The sequence below is a fragment of the Pollicipes pollicipes genome, unplaced genomic scaffold (genome assembly GCF_011947565.3).
Source record: "Pollicipes pollicipes isolate AB1234 unplaced genomic scaffold, Ppol_2.1 Scaffold_6052;HRSCAF=7182_pilon_pilon_pilon, whole genome shotgun sequence".
NCBI classification, from domain to species: domain Eukaryota; kingdom Metazoa; phylum Arthropoda; class Thecostraca; order Pollicipedomorpha; family Pollicipedidae; genus Pollicipes; species Pollicipes pollicipes.
This window is the reverse complement of record NW_023596805.1, coordinates 7,370,183-7,387,733: the sequence shown is the minus strand read 5'-3', so window position 1 is coordinate 7,387,733 and position 17,551 is coordinate 7,370,183. Positions and strand designations below refer to the sequence as shown.

General features: G+C 53.5%; 1 protein-coding gene across 2 annotated transcripts in view; it reads left to right on the top strand.

Moving 5' to 3' along the window:
* LOC119104833 (protein spaetzle 5) overlaps positions 1–17,551 on the top strand; it is a 44,528-nt gene that overhangs the window by 9,820 nt on the left and 17,157 nt on the right. For both annotated transcript variants that reach the window (XM_037228557.1, XM_037228556.1), the window contains exon 3: positions 7,071–7,222. In XM_037228557.1, the coding sequence (XP_037084452.1) occupies positions 7,071–7,222 (152 nt within the window). The remainder of the gene's footprint in view (positions 1–7,070; positions 7,223–17,551) is intronic.

Genomic DNA, 17,551 nt, shown 5'->3' with positions numbered 1-17,551 from the left:
GAGACCTGAGATCTGACACCTTGACACCCATCACCTGTCACCTGACACCTGACACCTGACACCTGTCACTTGACACATGACACATAACACCTAACACCTGACCTCTGGCACCTGGCACCTGGCACCTGGTACATGTCACCTGTCACATATCACATGTCACATATCACCTACCACCTGATGCCTGACACCTGTCACCTCTCACCTGAAATCTGTTCATTTCACAGGCACCTGAGTCTATGAGCTAGTCTCCTTTTCACCACATCTTAATTCTGACTCCTCTGGCTGTTTGTCCATTTGACCTTTGGTGAACTTTGGTCAACAGTGTATCAACTAACTTTCCAGAGAAAATCGGTGTGCGCTTTTACATGAGGTATATTTTGCGAATGAAGGAATGCCGACTTTAGCGGAACGCCCCTACGGGTTGCCAGATTTCATGGATGCAGTAAAAAATCAACTTGCCTTCGTTTTAGCCCATTTTGTGGATGTGCGTACAGAACTCGGATCTGCGGTGGGGCAAAACTAAGCCAAGGATGTGTGAGTATTCCTGCGGTGCAGTGATTTGCCTCTATGGTGCATGGCGGCCCCAATTTTCAGGATACCATTTCTACAACCACCCAGAGATTTACAAACCACCCCATCCACCATCGATGTACAGGCATTTTCCTCGATAGCGCAACATCCGTTTCACATCGTAAGAGGATCCGCGCTTAGGAACTCGCTTCATCGTCTTTAATTCCAGTGCGATCAATCCATAAATCCCTTCCGAAATGAAAGGGAGGTATCCGCGTTGCAGAAGCACAAGTATGCGGCGCGTCCATGACGAATGCGCGTGTCTTCTGGCTCTGCAGCCATTGAGCTGGTGGCGTGAGACCCCCCAGCTCGCGGCGCCTGAACCGTGCGAACGACGCTGAGCATTCCGGAACTGAACGTTTCGTCATTAAGCCAGATCGCAGGTTGCTTCAGAGCCTCGGAGGGGCGCGGACGTTCCAGCCCGAGGTCGCTGAGCGGGGCAGATGCAATCTGTTGGGCACAGCTTTCGGTCGGGCGTCCAAGCATGTCAACATCGTCTCTGCAGCGTTCGCTGGCATGATCCTGATTCGGGGTATTACGAGGCGCTAAGATTTAATTGCGCTCGATGAAAATGTGACTGACATGCTGAATAGTGCCTAAGGAGGCTCATCAAACCCGCCTGCAATCGCAAGTCAGCCTCGGGTAACAAATGCCAATAAAGGCTTGCTTATCATGGTCGGGCACCCTGAATAATTCAGTAGCTGGTAGGCTGATGAGTCACGGTGCTTGGCAGCCTCGTGCCAATGTGTCCACACAGCTTTGGTGAGCGGGAAATGCAGGTCAAGATATGTTTCTGCCTCCATGGTGTCATAAATCCGCGATCCGTGCCGTGCCGTGCCGCTTCGATGCTCACTGCAGGACGGGTCGGATCTTGTGATCCGTTCTTTTCTCTGGTCGGACCGGATCTTGTGATCCGTTCGGTTCTCTTGTCGGACCGGATTTTGGATCCGTTCTGTTCCCTGCTCGGGCCGGATCTTGCGATCCGTTTTCTTCTCTTGTCGGATCGGATCGTGTGATCCGTTCTGTTCTCTTGTCGGATCGGATCTTGTGATCCGTTCTGTTCTCTTGTCCGACCGGATTTGGGATCCGTTCTGTTCTCTGGTCGGACCAGATCTTGTGATCCGTTCTGTTCTCCGGTCGGACCGGATCTTGCGATCCGTTTTGTTCTCTTGTCGGATCGGATCTTGTGATCCGTTCTGTTCTCTTGTCGGATCAGATCTTGTGATCCTTTCTGTTCTTTTGTCGGATCGGATTTTATGATCTGTTCTGTTCTCTGATCCGATCACCCGATTAACCCACATGTTATCTTCCTATTCTGGGCACTAACTTGGTATTCTGCTAGTTAAATGCATTTCGTTGGTCGAAGGACAGTGTCAATATGCTTTGTGTTTGGTAATTCATGAAAACATAGCATGATGGGGGGGATATATAACCTCCTACTGTCCTCGGACGGACTAGAGGTGAATAGCCATTTTTTCTTATTATGTTTCTATATCTATATCTATATTCTACATCTATATTCTATATCATTTCTCCTCATGTTAGTTCTCAGCCTAAGGCTGATATCCAGGTCAGATAACATCAAATAATCATTGAGAAATCACTGCATACAGGCGGCCAACCAATTGGGTCTGTCATCGCATTCTGTCGGCGACTGAATGATTTCATAACCCACAGCACTGTGACTCCTGTGTTCTGTGTTTTGTGTTTCTGTATTACTATGTTCGACTCATAATGAAGGCTTGCTGGCATTTGGCCGAGGCCAACCAACTGTCTAGCCAGTTGCATTTCGGAGTCAACCCGTGTCAGTGACATACGACGACCTTTCGTGGCAAAATACCGCCTACCGGTGGCAATGCGACATTGTCAAGTCCAAAGACAAATTAAAACGAACCACCTGCGCTACTGGAGTGCATGTTGTAACAATCTTTGAGGAAAGCTCAAGCTGGGACACTGGCCTACGACGGCGTAGGTGGTAAATATGACACTGCAATGATATGACACACGGGCGACACCGTTAAATTCAAAATGAAGAAAATTGCCACCTTACTCAAGAAGAGGGTATCTTGCCAAAAAATGATGTGAAGAGTAAGTTTGGTAGGTAGCCTTCGATGACATCCTGCAGTCACTTTCAAATCAAGCAGTGACGTTTTGTTAAAAGCTTAGCGGACCAGAACGCTAGCACATTAAAACCATTGCTTGTGAGTACCATACTCAACCGGGTCTCGGTCCAACACGGCCTAGCGAGAACCCATCCATGTTATTGACCTGACATGGCTTAGACTCCAAACTCTCAGAGCGCCTTCAAAATTAAAGTGGAATCAGGCGCTGTACACGCCGTTCTGCAACCATTCGAAGAACACAAAGGTCGCGGGAGTGAGCGGAAACATCCATTAGCCCGTAGGTGCGAGGCTTAATGGCCGCATTGTCAGGAGTGTCCTGTCCCACTAGCAGACAGACACCTGTCCTCGTAACTTATTTAACTGTCCGGCTTATCTAGTGAGACTGTTTCCGCCTCCATGAACCGTCAAACCGTCGGTTCCACGAAGCGGCCAATCAACCGCCTCAGTAGGTAACCTTAGTAGGTAGTAGGTTTGACATATCCGGCTGGGAGTTCATGGACGTGTGGAATAGCGTTTGCTGCGCTGGTGGAGATGACCTGTGGGTGAACCTGTGGGTGACCTGATGACCTGTGGGCGTGGGTTTTGTAGCATATCGGACATATCCTGTAATTTGCCCCTGTTGTTCACATTTCGGGTAAGAAGGGTCAGTTCTCGGACCATCGGGAGTAACTCGGAATTTCTAATTCACTGACCTTGAACTCATCGGTCTCCAAAGTGGGAAATGCACAACACGTCCGAGTGCGTTTGGGATTGTCCGTCATCAATGCTCACCGATTCTGTATTTCATGTGCCGATGCCGCAGCTCTTGCTTGCACATGTGGGCATCCTCCGGACGGCACGGAACATTCCAGAGCTGTCGCCTTTTCACACGCCTTCGATAACAGCCCTTCGCGGCAGTGCAAACACGTCAGGCGTATTTCAGATCCCTGTCCAACCAAGCGAGGCTACACGCTCCTCCTGGCAAAAGCTTTGGGCAATCTTTACAGTCATGAGATAGCTGGGCTCACGCAATCATTCATTTAGCTCACCCGCCGTTTTCCAACACCCCAAAACAAGTGAACATTGCAGGCGGCTCAGCGGCGGCACCAAACGGCCGGGTTACTTCACTTCACTTCACTTCGCTGCATTTTGTTAGGCGGATAGTCGGCGGGCTCAGCGCGTGACTAATGTGTTGGTGGCAGACTGCTCTCCGCACGCCTTTTGTTTGGATAGGTACCTCCATTTAGGTTTCCAAGTCTTGCGCCAACACACCATTGCGTGGTCTTTTTGTTTGTCAGTCGTATGATGGGACAAATGAAGTGAAATGGAAATGAACCCTCCATTGAACACCTCATGTACCCGCTAAAAATCGGGAACGATTGGGTCTTAACTAATTCGATGGTGGAGATTATGCATATCTGCAGTGCACCGTGCACGATTTCCTGCATATATGGAAAAGCCCGGAAAATGCCCCCGCCGGCCGATTGTTCGGTGTCTTTCAGATGAGCCATATTATCCACACCCAACGTAACAGTACAACACTTTTCGTCATATGTGGATTAAGACAGGAAAAGCAGCAAGGCATAAAAAAGGACACCCACCTTTAGTCTCACGCTCGAAACATTGTTCGATCTCTGGAATCGGGGGCTTACTTGGGGCAGCCTGAGATGCTTTTGAACCTTAAGACTGCTTATGTCCGACTCGAGAACCATGTTCCGACCTGAGCGTCCTCAGTACGTTTTTGGTCTTTAATTCTCAAGTACGTAGACCGTAACACGCCTCCAAGCTCTCTCACTTCGGTGAAGTTTGTGTTCTTCAAGGCACCCTTCAACACGTTCTGCGGACGTTGATGCTCCTAACCCACACGCTGAGGTCATCCAGACGGCGCGGTGCCAGTCACGACCTCGCCTTCGCACACATCCGTAAGCATTTCCAAATAACTCCCACATATAGCCTCAAACCACCGCACCGTTGACGAATGGTCTGCTCGTGCGCCTCCGTCATATGCCCATTTAACTACGGCGCGAGTGTTACGGTTTGTGTATTACTAAGCTGCCTCGCCGGTGGCTTTGTGACACGGGCCAGAACTCCGATGGCGTGATGATAATAGAGCCGTTCTCATGTGTGTGGGAGCTCTCCCACACTGCGTGGCAATTATGAACGGAGGAATATATGGCGTTTGTAGCATGACCCGTGAGTCTGTGACCTGCCCGATAACATAACGGCTAGGGATTCTAAAAGAGGTGCCTGGGTGAAACACTTCTCGATGTGAATGTACGAGGTCGAAAGTTTTGTGTTAGTAAGTGACGTGTTGCCGTGTATACCACCCGAACGCATAAAAGTGCAGCCCCCCAGAGAGACATGTGTATAGATCATGTTCAGCCTTCTGACCTTTTAAACTCTTGTAATGTGGAGACACGGAAAATCAGCGCTTTTAGAGCCGGGCTTTGCTATGAGTGTCATGGTCCGGCTTCCGAATTAGGAGGCGTAGAGTTCCCAATGCTAAACGCAATGTGATTACGAGCTTGTGGAGTCACAAGAGTATTAGCACGGCTCCATCTTGCAGGCGCATTATATGCTCGTATGGAAAAATAGATGACGCGTGGATCTAAAAACAAGCGAGCGGGAGGGTGCGGTCTTCGTAGAAAACTATTATGTCCTTTGAGGTGACCTAGAAAAAGAACATCAGCTTCGCTTAACTGATGAATGTATTCGCTCCACAAAACAGTTCTACGCTTTTGCACCGCCCCACATCTAAACACTGCTTCTGATCCACAATTTTCGCCCTGAGGCGTCAGTGCTAGTCTCGGCCACATCATCACACTAGAGTGCCCTCATCCAGGGTCGACACTGCGAACTCCGAAGTCCGCGCCCATGCACCATTAATATGAAGTTGTCACGGGTGATTCCTGTCCTTGTGCTTCCTACATGACGTCATTACCTTCACGCCCCACGGTACGCGCCGGGATACTTGCTAACGCATTCTCGCGTGATGAACACCTCCAGATGTGTTGCGGCGACTCCGCGGACTTCGGCATGTGGCTGTGCTAGGCTTTTCTGAGAAGTTGTTTTTCTTTCGCATAGACCACACCTCGCGCCAGTTGCCTCCCGGAAATGGCGGCGGCAACTCTCAAGCACCGCGTGAAATAGGGCTTATTGGGCCGGCCGGTGAACATTTGAGCAAGTGATCACTGGGCCCAGGAGATTTTGGGGAATAAACGAATCAAATGGCAACTGACCCTCTTTCCCTTTCCCGACAAGTTCTTTCGGCCGCATTCACGGCATACCCAGCCACCGACTTCGGTCGTCTGGTTTGTTCGGTTGTCTGGTTGCTTCGGTTGTTCGGTTGTCTGGTTCTCTGGTTACTTCGGTTGTTCGGTTGTCTGGTTGTCTGGTTGTCTGGTTGCTTCGGTTGCCTCGGTTGTTCGGTTGTCTGGTTGCTTCGGTTGTTCGGTTGTCTGGTTGCTTCGGTTGTTCGGTTGTCTGGTTCTCTGGTTGCTTCGGTTGTTCGGTTGTCTGGTTGTCTGGTTCTCTGGTTGCTTCGGTTGTTCGGTTGTCTGGTTCTCTGGTTGCCTCGGTTGTTCGGTTGTCTGGTTGTCTGGTTGTCTGGTTGCTTCGGTTGTTCGGTTGTCTGGTTATCCGGTTGCTTCGGTTGTTCGGTTGTCTGGCTGTCTGGTTGTCTGGCTGTCTGCCTGTCTGGTTGTCTGGCTGTCTGGCTGTCTGGTTGTCTGGTTTTACGTTACATTTTCGACGGATCGGAGCCCCCCTCCCAAGCGCAACCCGCGCGCGCGCAACGCCCGGTGAAGCAACGCCGCGCTTTGCGTCGCCCGGCGCGGGCTTCCCGCCACCGGTCGGCGCCGTTCCGCGCGGAATTTTCGTTTCGTTCCGCGCGGAGTCGCGCCGCAGCCGGCCGCGGGCGCACGTCAGGTGTCGCGCACCGGACGATGAGTGGTGTCGTCACCACGCCGGCGGTTCAGGGGGCTCGCGCAACCTGTATCGCGCGGTTCCGGTGCTCTGTCAGAGACGCGGCGCGGCGCCGCGGGGGGCGTGGTGTGCAATGCCGCTGCGGCAGGTGGAGCGACACTGATTTGAGCGGAGGGGAGGGATGGGGAACGAGGGCAGCGTGCAGAAAGGGGGAGTGTGGGAGGGAGGAGGGGTCCAGGAACGGTGTTCTGCTGCTCCCGATATCGGCGCAGTGGCAGGTTTCTTGCTGTCCCCGAGGATCTTGTTCTTGGCATCTCGTTAGTTCCCTGCTGCTCCTGCTACCACTTAAGCGAACGATCTTCTGTCGCTCTTACTTCATCTCAGTGACTGATCCATGATGGTAATCCTGACGCCATCCTTTGACCCAGTCCAGCCCCTGACGCGGTCTCGCTGACCAGCTCCTGACGCCCCCAGGAGGAGTACATCCCGAAGAACGACCCGGCTGCCCCGTACGGCACCGTCTGGTACAACGGCTCCTACCTCTACATGCCGGCACCACCCGGCAACAATCCATCCTGCGCTCGCGGCGGCATGACGTACTGCGACACCATCAACACCTACCCCGGGTAAGCGCTCGGTCTGAGCCGCTACTGGTCGACACTAGCACCAGACGCGGTGCCATCACCGCCTAGCCATTGTGGGTGCATTGATTGAGAGACCATTGCCGCCATGTGCGTGGAGGAAAATGAGCATAGCCTTTTGCTCTGAAGAGAATTATCAAGTCCAGAAAACGAGCCGTCTATGTCTTTTTCTGGACTTGTTTTGCGTACCATGAGCATAAGGCTATTCTTATTTCTCTCCACATGTATCATCATGCTGCTCATCCAATTAGCGTTATCTAACACTCGCCGCCATTGCCACATACAAAGAGAAGGCGTCCCCTTCAAGGAGCAGTACGGGCTGGACTGAACAGTATATCGGCCGGGACACTAAACGCACCTGGTCCCAGGGACGTGAGCAAGAGGAAGGCTATGTGACCAAGTCCCCCCTCGCCCCTTGAGCGAAGACGTTTACACTAGATGCGGGGTGATTATCAGGACTTTGGCTCAAATCGGCAGGATTTCGGAGAAAATTGATGCTTCCCCTCCCTTGAGGAAATTCTGGCTACATGCCCGTCTGACCCGTGTAGGTGAGCAGCGGTGCCCTTCAGTGCACCGCAACCCACCAAGCGCTACGTTAACGGATACCTACTGCACCAATTTCACTGCTAGATGCGTGTCCGTAATGCTAGTAACGTCTCCCCCTCCCCCACCCCCCTTCTGGGGCGTTGCGCAAACTGGCGATTAGACGCGTATGTGTGCCTGGTAATTGAGCTGGATAGGACCGCTGTCAACATGCGCGGTTACACTGTGAATAATCGGGTATGACGACAACCGCGTACAATGTTTCTGTAACAAGGACGGAGTTGCGACCAAGGTGTGGGCTCAGCGCGCAATTTCGTCTGGACTCTGCCATCAGACGACAAAAGCGTGTTATTTCTCTAAAATATACAGATGCATGACGAGCTCCCATTGGTGCAAAACTTCATCCGAATGATGCCAGGTCAAGGTCAGGTCAATGCCAGGTCAAACGTCATCTGAATAATGCCACTCGGTCAAGGTCAATGCCCAGGTCAAGGTCTTGCGCAGGAAGTACGTGGGCCGTTGGCGAGTTGGAATACAAATGGATTAGGGTGATCCTTTTGGCATGGATTAATCTTTGGGACAAACCTGGAAGGATTAACCGTTTGGCAATTAAAGATAGGCTATTATCTTATTGTTAACGGGCAAAAAAACAGCAATTTTGAATCAATCTATAGGTTTCAAACGCAATAAAATCGTTGATCTGTTGACAAACAACTTCGCTGGTTTATGAGCTGCTTAACGCATCAACAGACTCGTGTCTGTCAATGTGTTAACCATCAACAGACACGAGTGTCAGACACAGACACAGACACTGCTTTACGACCACGCGCTCGTCGGTTGTTAAGTAATTCTATTCTCTGCAGTAAATGGCCACAATCGCGCTCCGGCTCCACAGCGAAGCCGCCTGAGCCGAATTGTCACACTTCGAGGGCGGGGCTGTCAGCTGACTCTTGTTTGGCCTGGCCGGAAGTGGACTGGCGAGGGGCCAACGGAAATCGAGGCAGCGGATCGCTATAAACGAGATTCCGGGCCGGAACTGGCCGCGAAGGTATTCGGCGCCATGCTGACTGGATTCCGTGACCTTCTGTGGACTGGACCTTCCGACCTTCGGCCGACGTTGGATGACCTATAATCGCTAACATTCGAAAGATCTTAAGGTACAGGTCCTTCGGCATTGAAATGGTGGAAAGACAGTCATGGTTCAGTTCGATTTCAGACCACCAAGGCCGTTCTTTAAGTTCTTAAGTTGCTGATCACCAGGACACCCGTCTTCTTTATCCCGTTATGAGCTAGCTGAAGATGGCGCTAAACTGCAGCTTAGGCGCTCACAAGCGTTTAAGGGTACACTTTCAGCGTCAAAAGACGCTTAACCGTGGCCATTCGGGTTCAGTGACTTTCAGCTTGGTCTGAGCACGCACGGCTTTAAGTCTGCACACCCGCGGCGGGGGGAGGGGATCAGCTCGCGATAAAAGTGGCGAGAGCAGGGAGCACCAGAAGGTCATTTAAACCGCGGGTTACATACGGGATCCACCAGCTAGGCTCCTTCTGGGCACAGGCTCGACCCTGAGTCTCATTCGAGCGCGTGCGTCTGCTCGTGTTGCTGACATTGATCTCCGTCTGCTTCAAGCTTGTCATTAGCCGGCGGCATTGGATAAGGAACATAGAAGACACCGGGGTGTCGTCTACGCCGTTATTTCTCAGAACGAACAAAGGCTGTCACTTGCTCACAGTAAGATTTTTCTAGGTTTCTTTTTCTTTTCTGGGCCCCAGTTGCCAAACAAGCGGCTGGTTGTTAGGTGAAGTAGGCCAAGGCTTGGCTTCTCCAGCCATGTAGACGGCGAACACTTAATTGCTGTTGAGTGATGTGTCAGATAGTTGCAATCGTGATAAATGTCACCGGTGATAAAAGCTGGATAAACCCGAGTCAGGACACGCTCAGGTACACCTGGGTCATGCCCCAAAATTATTGTTGGTTCCTCATCGGCCCCTTCAGCTAGCAAGGACATCAACATCACCAAGCGTGATAAAAACCGGCTTAGTGAAAGGTTCCTATCACGGGAACTGAACCAACCTCTCGGGCGTCAGTCAACGCTTTAAAACACGGCGGCTTAATCCCTGGCCTTCCGGTCGTCGTCGTGGCCATGTCGAGTAGCCTGCGACCGGGGCGGCCGCCGCCCTGTCGGCGCCTCATCACGGCACACCCGACCGTCGGCGCCGAGCGCGACGCCGCCACGCGCAAATGGGACTATCGCGCGCACGCGGTTGTCATGTCCGGACTTCCCTTCCGCGCAGCTTCGGGCAGAGGCGGACATGCGAGGCGTCCCCGGCCACATTTCCTCTCCTCCACATCATCTCCCGCCCATATCTCCTTCCTTTGCTTCAAAACGAACCATTTGCTGCCGAAATTGGTCCCGTTCGCAGCTGATTGTTTTGTGCTGCCTTGCACTCCCCTTTGTACGCCCTGAGCACGCCTCTGCCGCGACGGACCGGTTGGACGCGGTCTGGTGAGCTCCCTGGCGTCGCCCCTGCCGTCGGTCGCGCCAACGGCTCCTCTAGCAGCCAGAACGCCTTTGACAAACGGCAGCTCGCTCGGTGGCTGGTGATGAAAGTGAGAGGGCGCACAGGTGGCTAACTGGAGATGCCTCTGGCGCAGTGCAACGGACGGCAGCGGAGCGACCGGTAACCGTGGCGGAGCGAACTGTCGCGTGGCGGAGCGGACTGTAACTGTGGCGGAGCGAACTGTCGCGTGGCAACGGAGCGGAGAAGCAGAGCACCGGGCACGTGGCTTCTGGAGGGGGGCTCGATTCTCACGCAATGCGTGTTTTCTCTAGCCGTTATCAGTCTACACAAGGGCAATGAAACAACAAGGGCAACGAAAACATCAAGGGCAACGAAACAAAGGCAACAAGGGCACATTACAAGGGCAATGAAGGCCCGGCCTAGCTGGGCGGCGTTAGCCAGTTTCAGTTATTTTTCGCGGTCGACGCCCATAGGACCAACGCCAAATTTCCGGAAAGTTTAGTGGGGAATTGGAAGAGGGAGGGGCTTGCTGAGCTTCGCCGGCTCGAGCTTCCTAGTTCCTGGTGCGGCTGCGCCTGTTGTCTACCTAGTTGCACCCCGGCCTAGAAAGGAGATAGGTAGGGTTCGCTGTGTCGCATGTGGATTGTTTACACCGGGTCGAGAGTCAGTTGCTGAATGCGCAGTGTCAAATGATGCCTCCACTGCGACTCGGAGGAGTAAGCTGCCCTTTCCCATCTCGCACCCTGTCAAAGTGGCGGCTGATGCCTACATCCCGACTCGAAGTAAGCCGTCATCTCCCATATACACCCCGTTAAAACGTCAGCTGATGCCTACACTCAGACGTGGAGTAAACTGCCTTCTCCCCTCTACACCCCTTCCGAGTGTCAGCCGGCACCCACACTCCCGTCCACACCCCCTCCGAGTGTCAGCCGTCACCCACACCCCGTCCTGCAGACAGCCAGCTGTTCGGCCCCGGCACGGCGCGTGAAGGCCGCACAAGTACAGCAATGCCGGGGGTCGGCGCGACCTCGCGGTAGCCCGCTCTGCCGCACGCCACTTGCGGTCACGCCGCCAGGGGCGGATTTAGGAAGTCGTTGAGGGGGGGAGGGTGCGTGATCCCGTCATTAAGTGAATTTTGCCTTAAGTAAACTTTGACTGCGTTTCGGATAAGGATAGGATTTCTAACGAGAAGGTATGATCGTGTCCCCCTCCCCTGTCACCCCCACTGTGCCAAACCCGCACACGCCCCTGGCCACCACGGCCGGACAAGCCAGCTGAGTCGTAAACTTGAGTGCGTGAAGGCTAGCTGTGGCGGACAGCACTGTTTCGGTGACGGTACCCCGGTGGTAGGGATTGTCGGGGCGGGGGGAGAGGAGAGGGAGGTGCACTGGACATCGTGGTGCAGAGATTTGGCCGGCGACGCATTGTCCCTGGTAGTGGATAGGGGTGTTGCGTCACGTTCTGTTTGCTCGCTGGATGTTGCGACACGTGCAGCCCTATCGATCCGTTGCGGAAAGGCAGCGAAGGCTGATCGTTAAGCCGCGGTGTTGTCCGATGATGGTGCGTGGCTGAGCGGCCTGGCTGAATATCGCGGCGATCACCTGGAGGTCAGGGGCGGGAATAGTCGCACAATGGACAGGGTTCGTGGTACATAATAGCGGGGATAGTCGCACAGCGGACAGGGTTCATGGTACGCGCTAATGGTCTGTTCAGTGGCACAAAGCCAGTGTGAACACGTCGCGCTAATGGCGCAACTCGTTAACAGTCTGTTCACGCTGGCGTTTTTTTTGTGCATGCATTTAACGGGCATGCACAGGTTCATGCCATTAAGCGCACACGTGTCTTCGTCGTCCTTTCTAAATGTGGCACACTTTTGACCGCTGTTGCTGCTGCATACAAGATATCCTTTCTTTCCCGTCTTCTGGCTCACAATGGGCATTCCTGCAGAGAAGAGAACCCAAGGAATCTTCGTGACGTAGTGGAATGCGTTGCATGCGACCTGTTGTTGACATACGTAGACAGGGAGAGTTGATTGAGCGATTTCAGCTCATTGTTTGCCTAAATATTTAAGATGAGTTAGGCGGACAGTCAAACCTTAGTTATGGCTTACATTGCAACGAACAGATCGCCTGGGACCCGAATTTGAGGCACGGTCGTGATGGCAGGTGAAACTCGGAACCTTACGAAATTGCTACGATCGCTGCGACACCCTCACGATTTGATGCCGCTTGGCCCATAACCCATCCTCTCCAAATGACGGTCATTCTGGGCCACGTCGAAAGTCACCAAAAATTCCCCAAACCAAAAAAAAACCAGCTGGTGGACAGCCTCATGACCCGGACCTGACCAATCGACAAAAAAGAAAAAAATCATTCGATAGGCCTTTGTCGATATCCTCCCTGGATGGTGGTGACCTTGGGTTAGGTCACTAGAAATGACCCAAACCGCCAAAATTGACTGAAGACAACCCAAATCTTTAAAGATGTGACACCGGTCGTTGCGAAAGCTTTGATAATCGATACGCCGTAATTGATATTGTATCATCTCCAGAAGATGGTGACTTTTGATCAGATCACGTTATATTGGCTTTTTGACCATTTTTGGTAACTTTTGACCTGTCCGAAGGTCGTCATTGTCTGGACAGGATAGGCTACCGATTCTAACATACTGATTGGTGCACGTTTCGTTGCGATCGGTCCCATAGGCTGGGAGCAAGGTGCTATCAACAAGTTTGAGCGGTCGTTCAGCCCCTCCCTCAATATGGGCGCCCCTGGATTGGCATTGCATGTCACACGTTTTCTTATGTAATTGCCCGCTTTTGACCCGCGTCTTACGCAAAAATATCCCACCATGAATGTCGCGCGCAAGAGCGCGCTGCTAAGCGCTAACTTTGATGCACAAAAAAACACGCTCGGTTGCAAACCCGTGGCATGCATACTAGTACCAACCCGTTCTATTTTGGTCCGTGACAGTGCGGCATGAATGACACAATTTCCCTAAACTTCGTTGATGGTCACGCCCCCTCTTCACGACCACAGCCCGCGGCTACGGCTTTACGGTTACGGCAGCGCGTCTATGGCTTTCACCACCCGCGTGCCTGTCGCATCCCGCAACCACCCGTTGGCAGGAGCCGCGAACGTGCCGGCGCTGGCTGTGCTCGGCGCCGCCAAAGCCCGCGAGAGGATTGTCTGGAGGAAGTGAACATCTGAGCACCAGGCATGCCTCGCGATCATCCGACCCGTCCTGTTTGTGGTCAGCCCCCTCTGACCCCTCGGGTCACCGTGCTGGCACCGATGCCGACTCGCTCGGCGCGGATGCGATGCTTTGCTTTGGCGAACCTACTGTTGACGTTCCAACGCCAGTGTAAATGCGTGGGATGCAGACCTGTGGGCTGACGGGTTTGCCTGGGCTAGACACCCGCACAGCATTTTCAATGTATTCAGTAAAGGTCAGCGTGTCTCGGCGCTGACAAAGCCTCGACATAATCTGGCACAGCGCTGTCGCCGCCAGTGGTGATATATGATGATGACTGATGATAAGCGATGATTTATCACCACTCTGGATTCCCCAACAGCCCGTCTGCCGTCGCAAAGTGACGCTCTCGCTTGGCTGCAAACGGCCGGCTACACCACATCGTGTGTTCTTCGTTCGTGTGGCTGGAAAACAGTAACGCTTATTAGCAAATAGCATCATGGGACGACGGGTGGATATAAGGGCGGAAAACGCGAGCTTCTGGTGCTGGGCGGGGCAAAACCCCATCTCCGAAACATGAGCGTCAGCAAAACCCGGTCAAAACGCGGTCAGTCGGCGGTCAAAACCCGGTCAAAACGCGTCTCGCCCCTCCGCGCCTGCCGGCCGACTGTCCCTCTCCCGGCCTGCCTCCCCGCCCCCGTTCCCTGCCCCCCCCCCCCCCCCCCCTCTCCCGCGCAACGGCAGGCGGCCCGTCGCCCCTCGCACCTGATACAAAGCCGTGAACCTGTGTTGCCTTTCCAGGCCGCGACCACAGCCGACATCGTGCTAATTATAATCGCGTATAAAATTTGAGAGCTCCTGTTCGCAGCTGTGCCACATACTGTCCTTCGGGGCTTTCTTTCGGGGGCTCTGTGCCACACTTTCGGGGCCTCTGTGCTGCTTACTGCCGGCTCCGAGTGCCACCTACTATCTTTCGGTGCCTCTGTGTCACACTTTCAGGGCCTCTGTGCCACTTAATGCCGGCACCGAATGTTACTTGCTATCTTTCGGGGCCTCTGTGCCACTTAATGCCGGCCCCGAGTGCTACTATCTTTCGGGGCCTCCTAACCTCCGATGGGTTGCCTGTATCGCTGCCTGCTGACGCTGCGGGGCGCCGCAATCTTGCATCTCTGGGTGACGGTCGCTTTCGAAGACTGCAGACCTGTCGCGCCGCGGTTTCCAAGGTCACCCAGAAGAGCGGTCCAAGACGCGTGTTATGCGTGTGACGCGGTTCCATTTCACGGTCAGCCGGCGGGGGTGCACTGCTGTCAATTCTTGGCCACGTGGAGCAGCGACGAGGCTGGAAAATTTCGTGCGCATCGCGATGTTCTGTCCGTGGATTCGTTTTGTGCGAGACAGCAGTGTGTGGACGTCCCAAAGCCGAAAGACCAGAGCGCGGATGGCCCAGGGTTTGGCAAGATCGATTCTTTCTATGCCCTTGTGTCCAGATGCGTGAGGAGAGGCGATGTTGAAGGCATTCTTCAAGGTGCATGGAAATGATAGGTTTGGAATCCTTTCGATGCATTATCTCATGGTAAATAAGAAACTTCCCAGTAGAGCGCATGGCTTATGGATTATCACCCACGGGCGGATCCAGAACACCACCTGGGGCCGTTAGCAGCGCCAGTTTGGGGGAGGACAAAGTTCATAAAGGTGTCCTGATTTTAAGACACATATTGAATCCTGCTTCCTTTTATTCCAACGACTTTTCTACAGTTCGTCACTTTTCTACACTTCAATTTAACTACTTCTACTTTTCTACATCACTGCTTTCGGGCTGCTCAGATTTTTATTCAATGATGCGCGTCCAGCAGCGTGTCTCTTTGCCCCGGTTTCAGCCATTCTGGTCCCCCGGCTGCCTCCTTCCCATCGTGAATCCGCCCCCCCCCCCCCCCGCTCCTCCACCCTCGTTCGTACACTTCTGACACGAAGTGATCGGTGGGCATGACTGTCCCGGTTCCGTGCGGTCTTCTGTTGGCCTCATTTCCATCGCGGAATTCGCAATTATCAACTATGAACTGCAACTTTCAAGCGCTGTCGTGATGCTGTGTATGGGGAAGCTTGCAAACTCGGTCCGCGTGACAGGACGGGACGGAAGATGTGGGACGGCATGGGACAGGGGACGGCGAAATGAAGGGACGGAACGAGAGCTGCGCTGAGAGAGTCGAGGCAGGAATGAGAGCGGTGCGGGGCGAGTCGGGGCAGGAATGAGAGCGGTGCTGGGCGAGTCGGAGCAGGGAGCGAGCGGTGCTGAGCGAGCCGGGGCGGGAATGAGAGCTGCGCTGAGCGAGTCGAAGCAGGAATGAAAGCGGTGCTGGGCGAGCCGGGGCGGGAATGAGAGCGGTCCTGAGCGAGTCGGGGCAGGAATGAGAGCGGTGCTGGGCGAGCCGGGGCGGGAATGAGAGCGGTCCTGAGCGAGTCGGGGCAGGAATGAGAGCTGCGCTGGGCGAGTCGGGGCAGGAATGAGAGCGGTGCGGGGCGAGTTGGGGCAGGAATGAGAGCGGTGCTGGGCGAGTCGGACAGGAAGCGAGCGGTTCTGAGCGAGCCGGGGCGGGAATGAGAGCGGCGCTGAGCAATTCAGAGCGGGGATGAGAGCGGTGCCTACAGCGCTCTTATCACGGACCAAGGATTAATGGCTTTTTCATTTTGAAACCCTCTTTTATGTAAGTTGTTAAGTGCATTTGCGAGGAGCGTTATACATAAAGGTGAGACAGTATTAATGAAATTATTGCTCGAAGATGAAACAGGAGAATGAAGGAATATGTGTGATGTTTCGGCTACTTGCTTTTATCGGAACGAATATCAGCAATAAATATAATGTAGCCGAAATACCACATCTATCTCTCCATTCCCACCTATTCTACGAGAAATAAGGCTTTTGATATTGCCTCATCTTGAAACGTTCTTTTCTTGCCAACCTATGTCAATCGGCAGGACAACTGACCAGTTTGCTCGGCTGACCGGACATGAGGAGGATCACCTTGATGTCACGCTGTCCTCAGATTACTTGGCATCACGCACATACCACCTGCTTTCGACGAGGATTTGTCTGGTGGTAATGTGCCCCCCCCCCCCCCCTTTCAGAGTCATGGCTAGGCCTGGACTCATTGAACAGATCCTGGACGAACGAACGAAATCATGTACGAATTTAAACGAATTCGAATTTGAACGAATTTGAGCGAAACTTCGTTGGCCGAACCTATGTCGTCTGGCGGAGAAGAAGCAACGCATACCCAGTTGGATTCTTCGATGGTATTTGCATCTGCAGCATTCTCCAGCATAACTGTCCCTGTCATCAAGACTGAGGCATCAAGACAGGTTAGGAAAATGCGCGCAAGAACCGAACCAGAGACTTCGAGTTACGCGTGTGAGGTCAGTGAAAGTTTCCAGCGCCGGGAATCGAACCCCGGACCTGTACCGTCATCGCCCCGGTCGCCACCGCTCGGCTAGCGTCCCGTAGCGGCGCTGCTGTCTCGCTCCTTTCTCTCGAGTCCTGCCCTGCCGGGCGATTGCAACAGAGATTTTGTCGACGTCGCCGCGCCTTGGCTCATTCAAGGACAGGGGTGTATGCAGTGGGGAGGCGTTGCGCGTGCACGCTTGTTGAGTGAGAACCATCGCCACTAGAAGCGCTGAGGAACGCCACAGTAGTACGCTGGACATTTGGTGTTTTTTGTTCCCGAGCAAAGCTTATTTCCTAACTCGCGTGCCTGGAGTCAACCCAGGCTGGCGTGAAGTGAGATCTCACCTGACACCCTTGCGTGAGGTGAGATCCTTAACCTGACTGCTGTTGGCAGGAGAGTGCAGGAATCCCGCCTAGCCAAGACACGAGCCAGTGGGAGGGGGGGGGGGGGGGACGGGGAGGGGCGCCTTGGCGGCAAATCGTCTCTAGAGCCTTCATGGATTGAACTTTGCATGATAGGGTCCGATCCGGGCCATCAGTTCGAGTCCCCCTCTTTCGCGGAATCCCAACGCCATCCGGTGAAATTCACCAGAACAATCGCTGTAAATCCGTCAGATTTA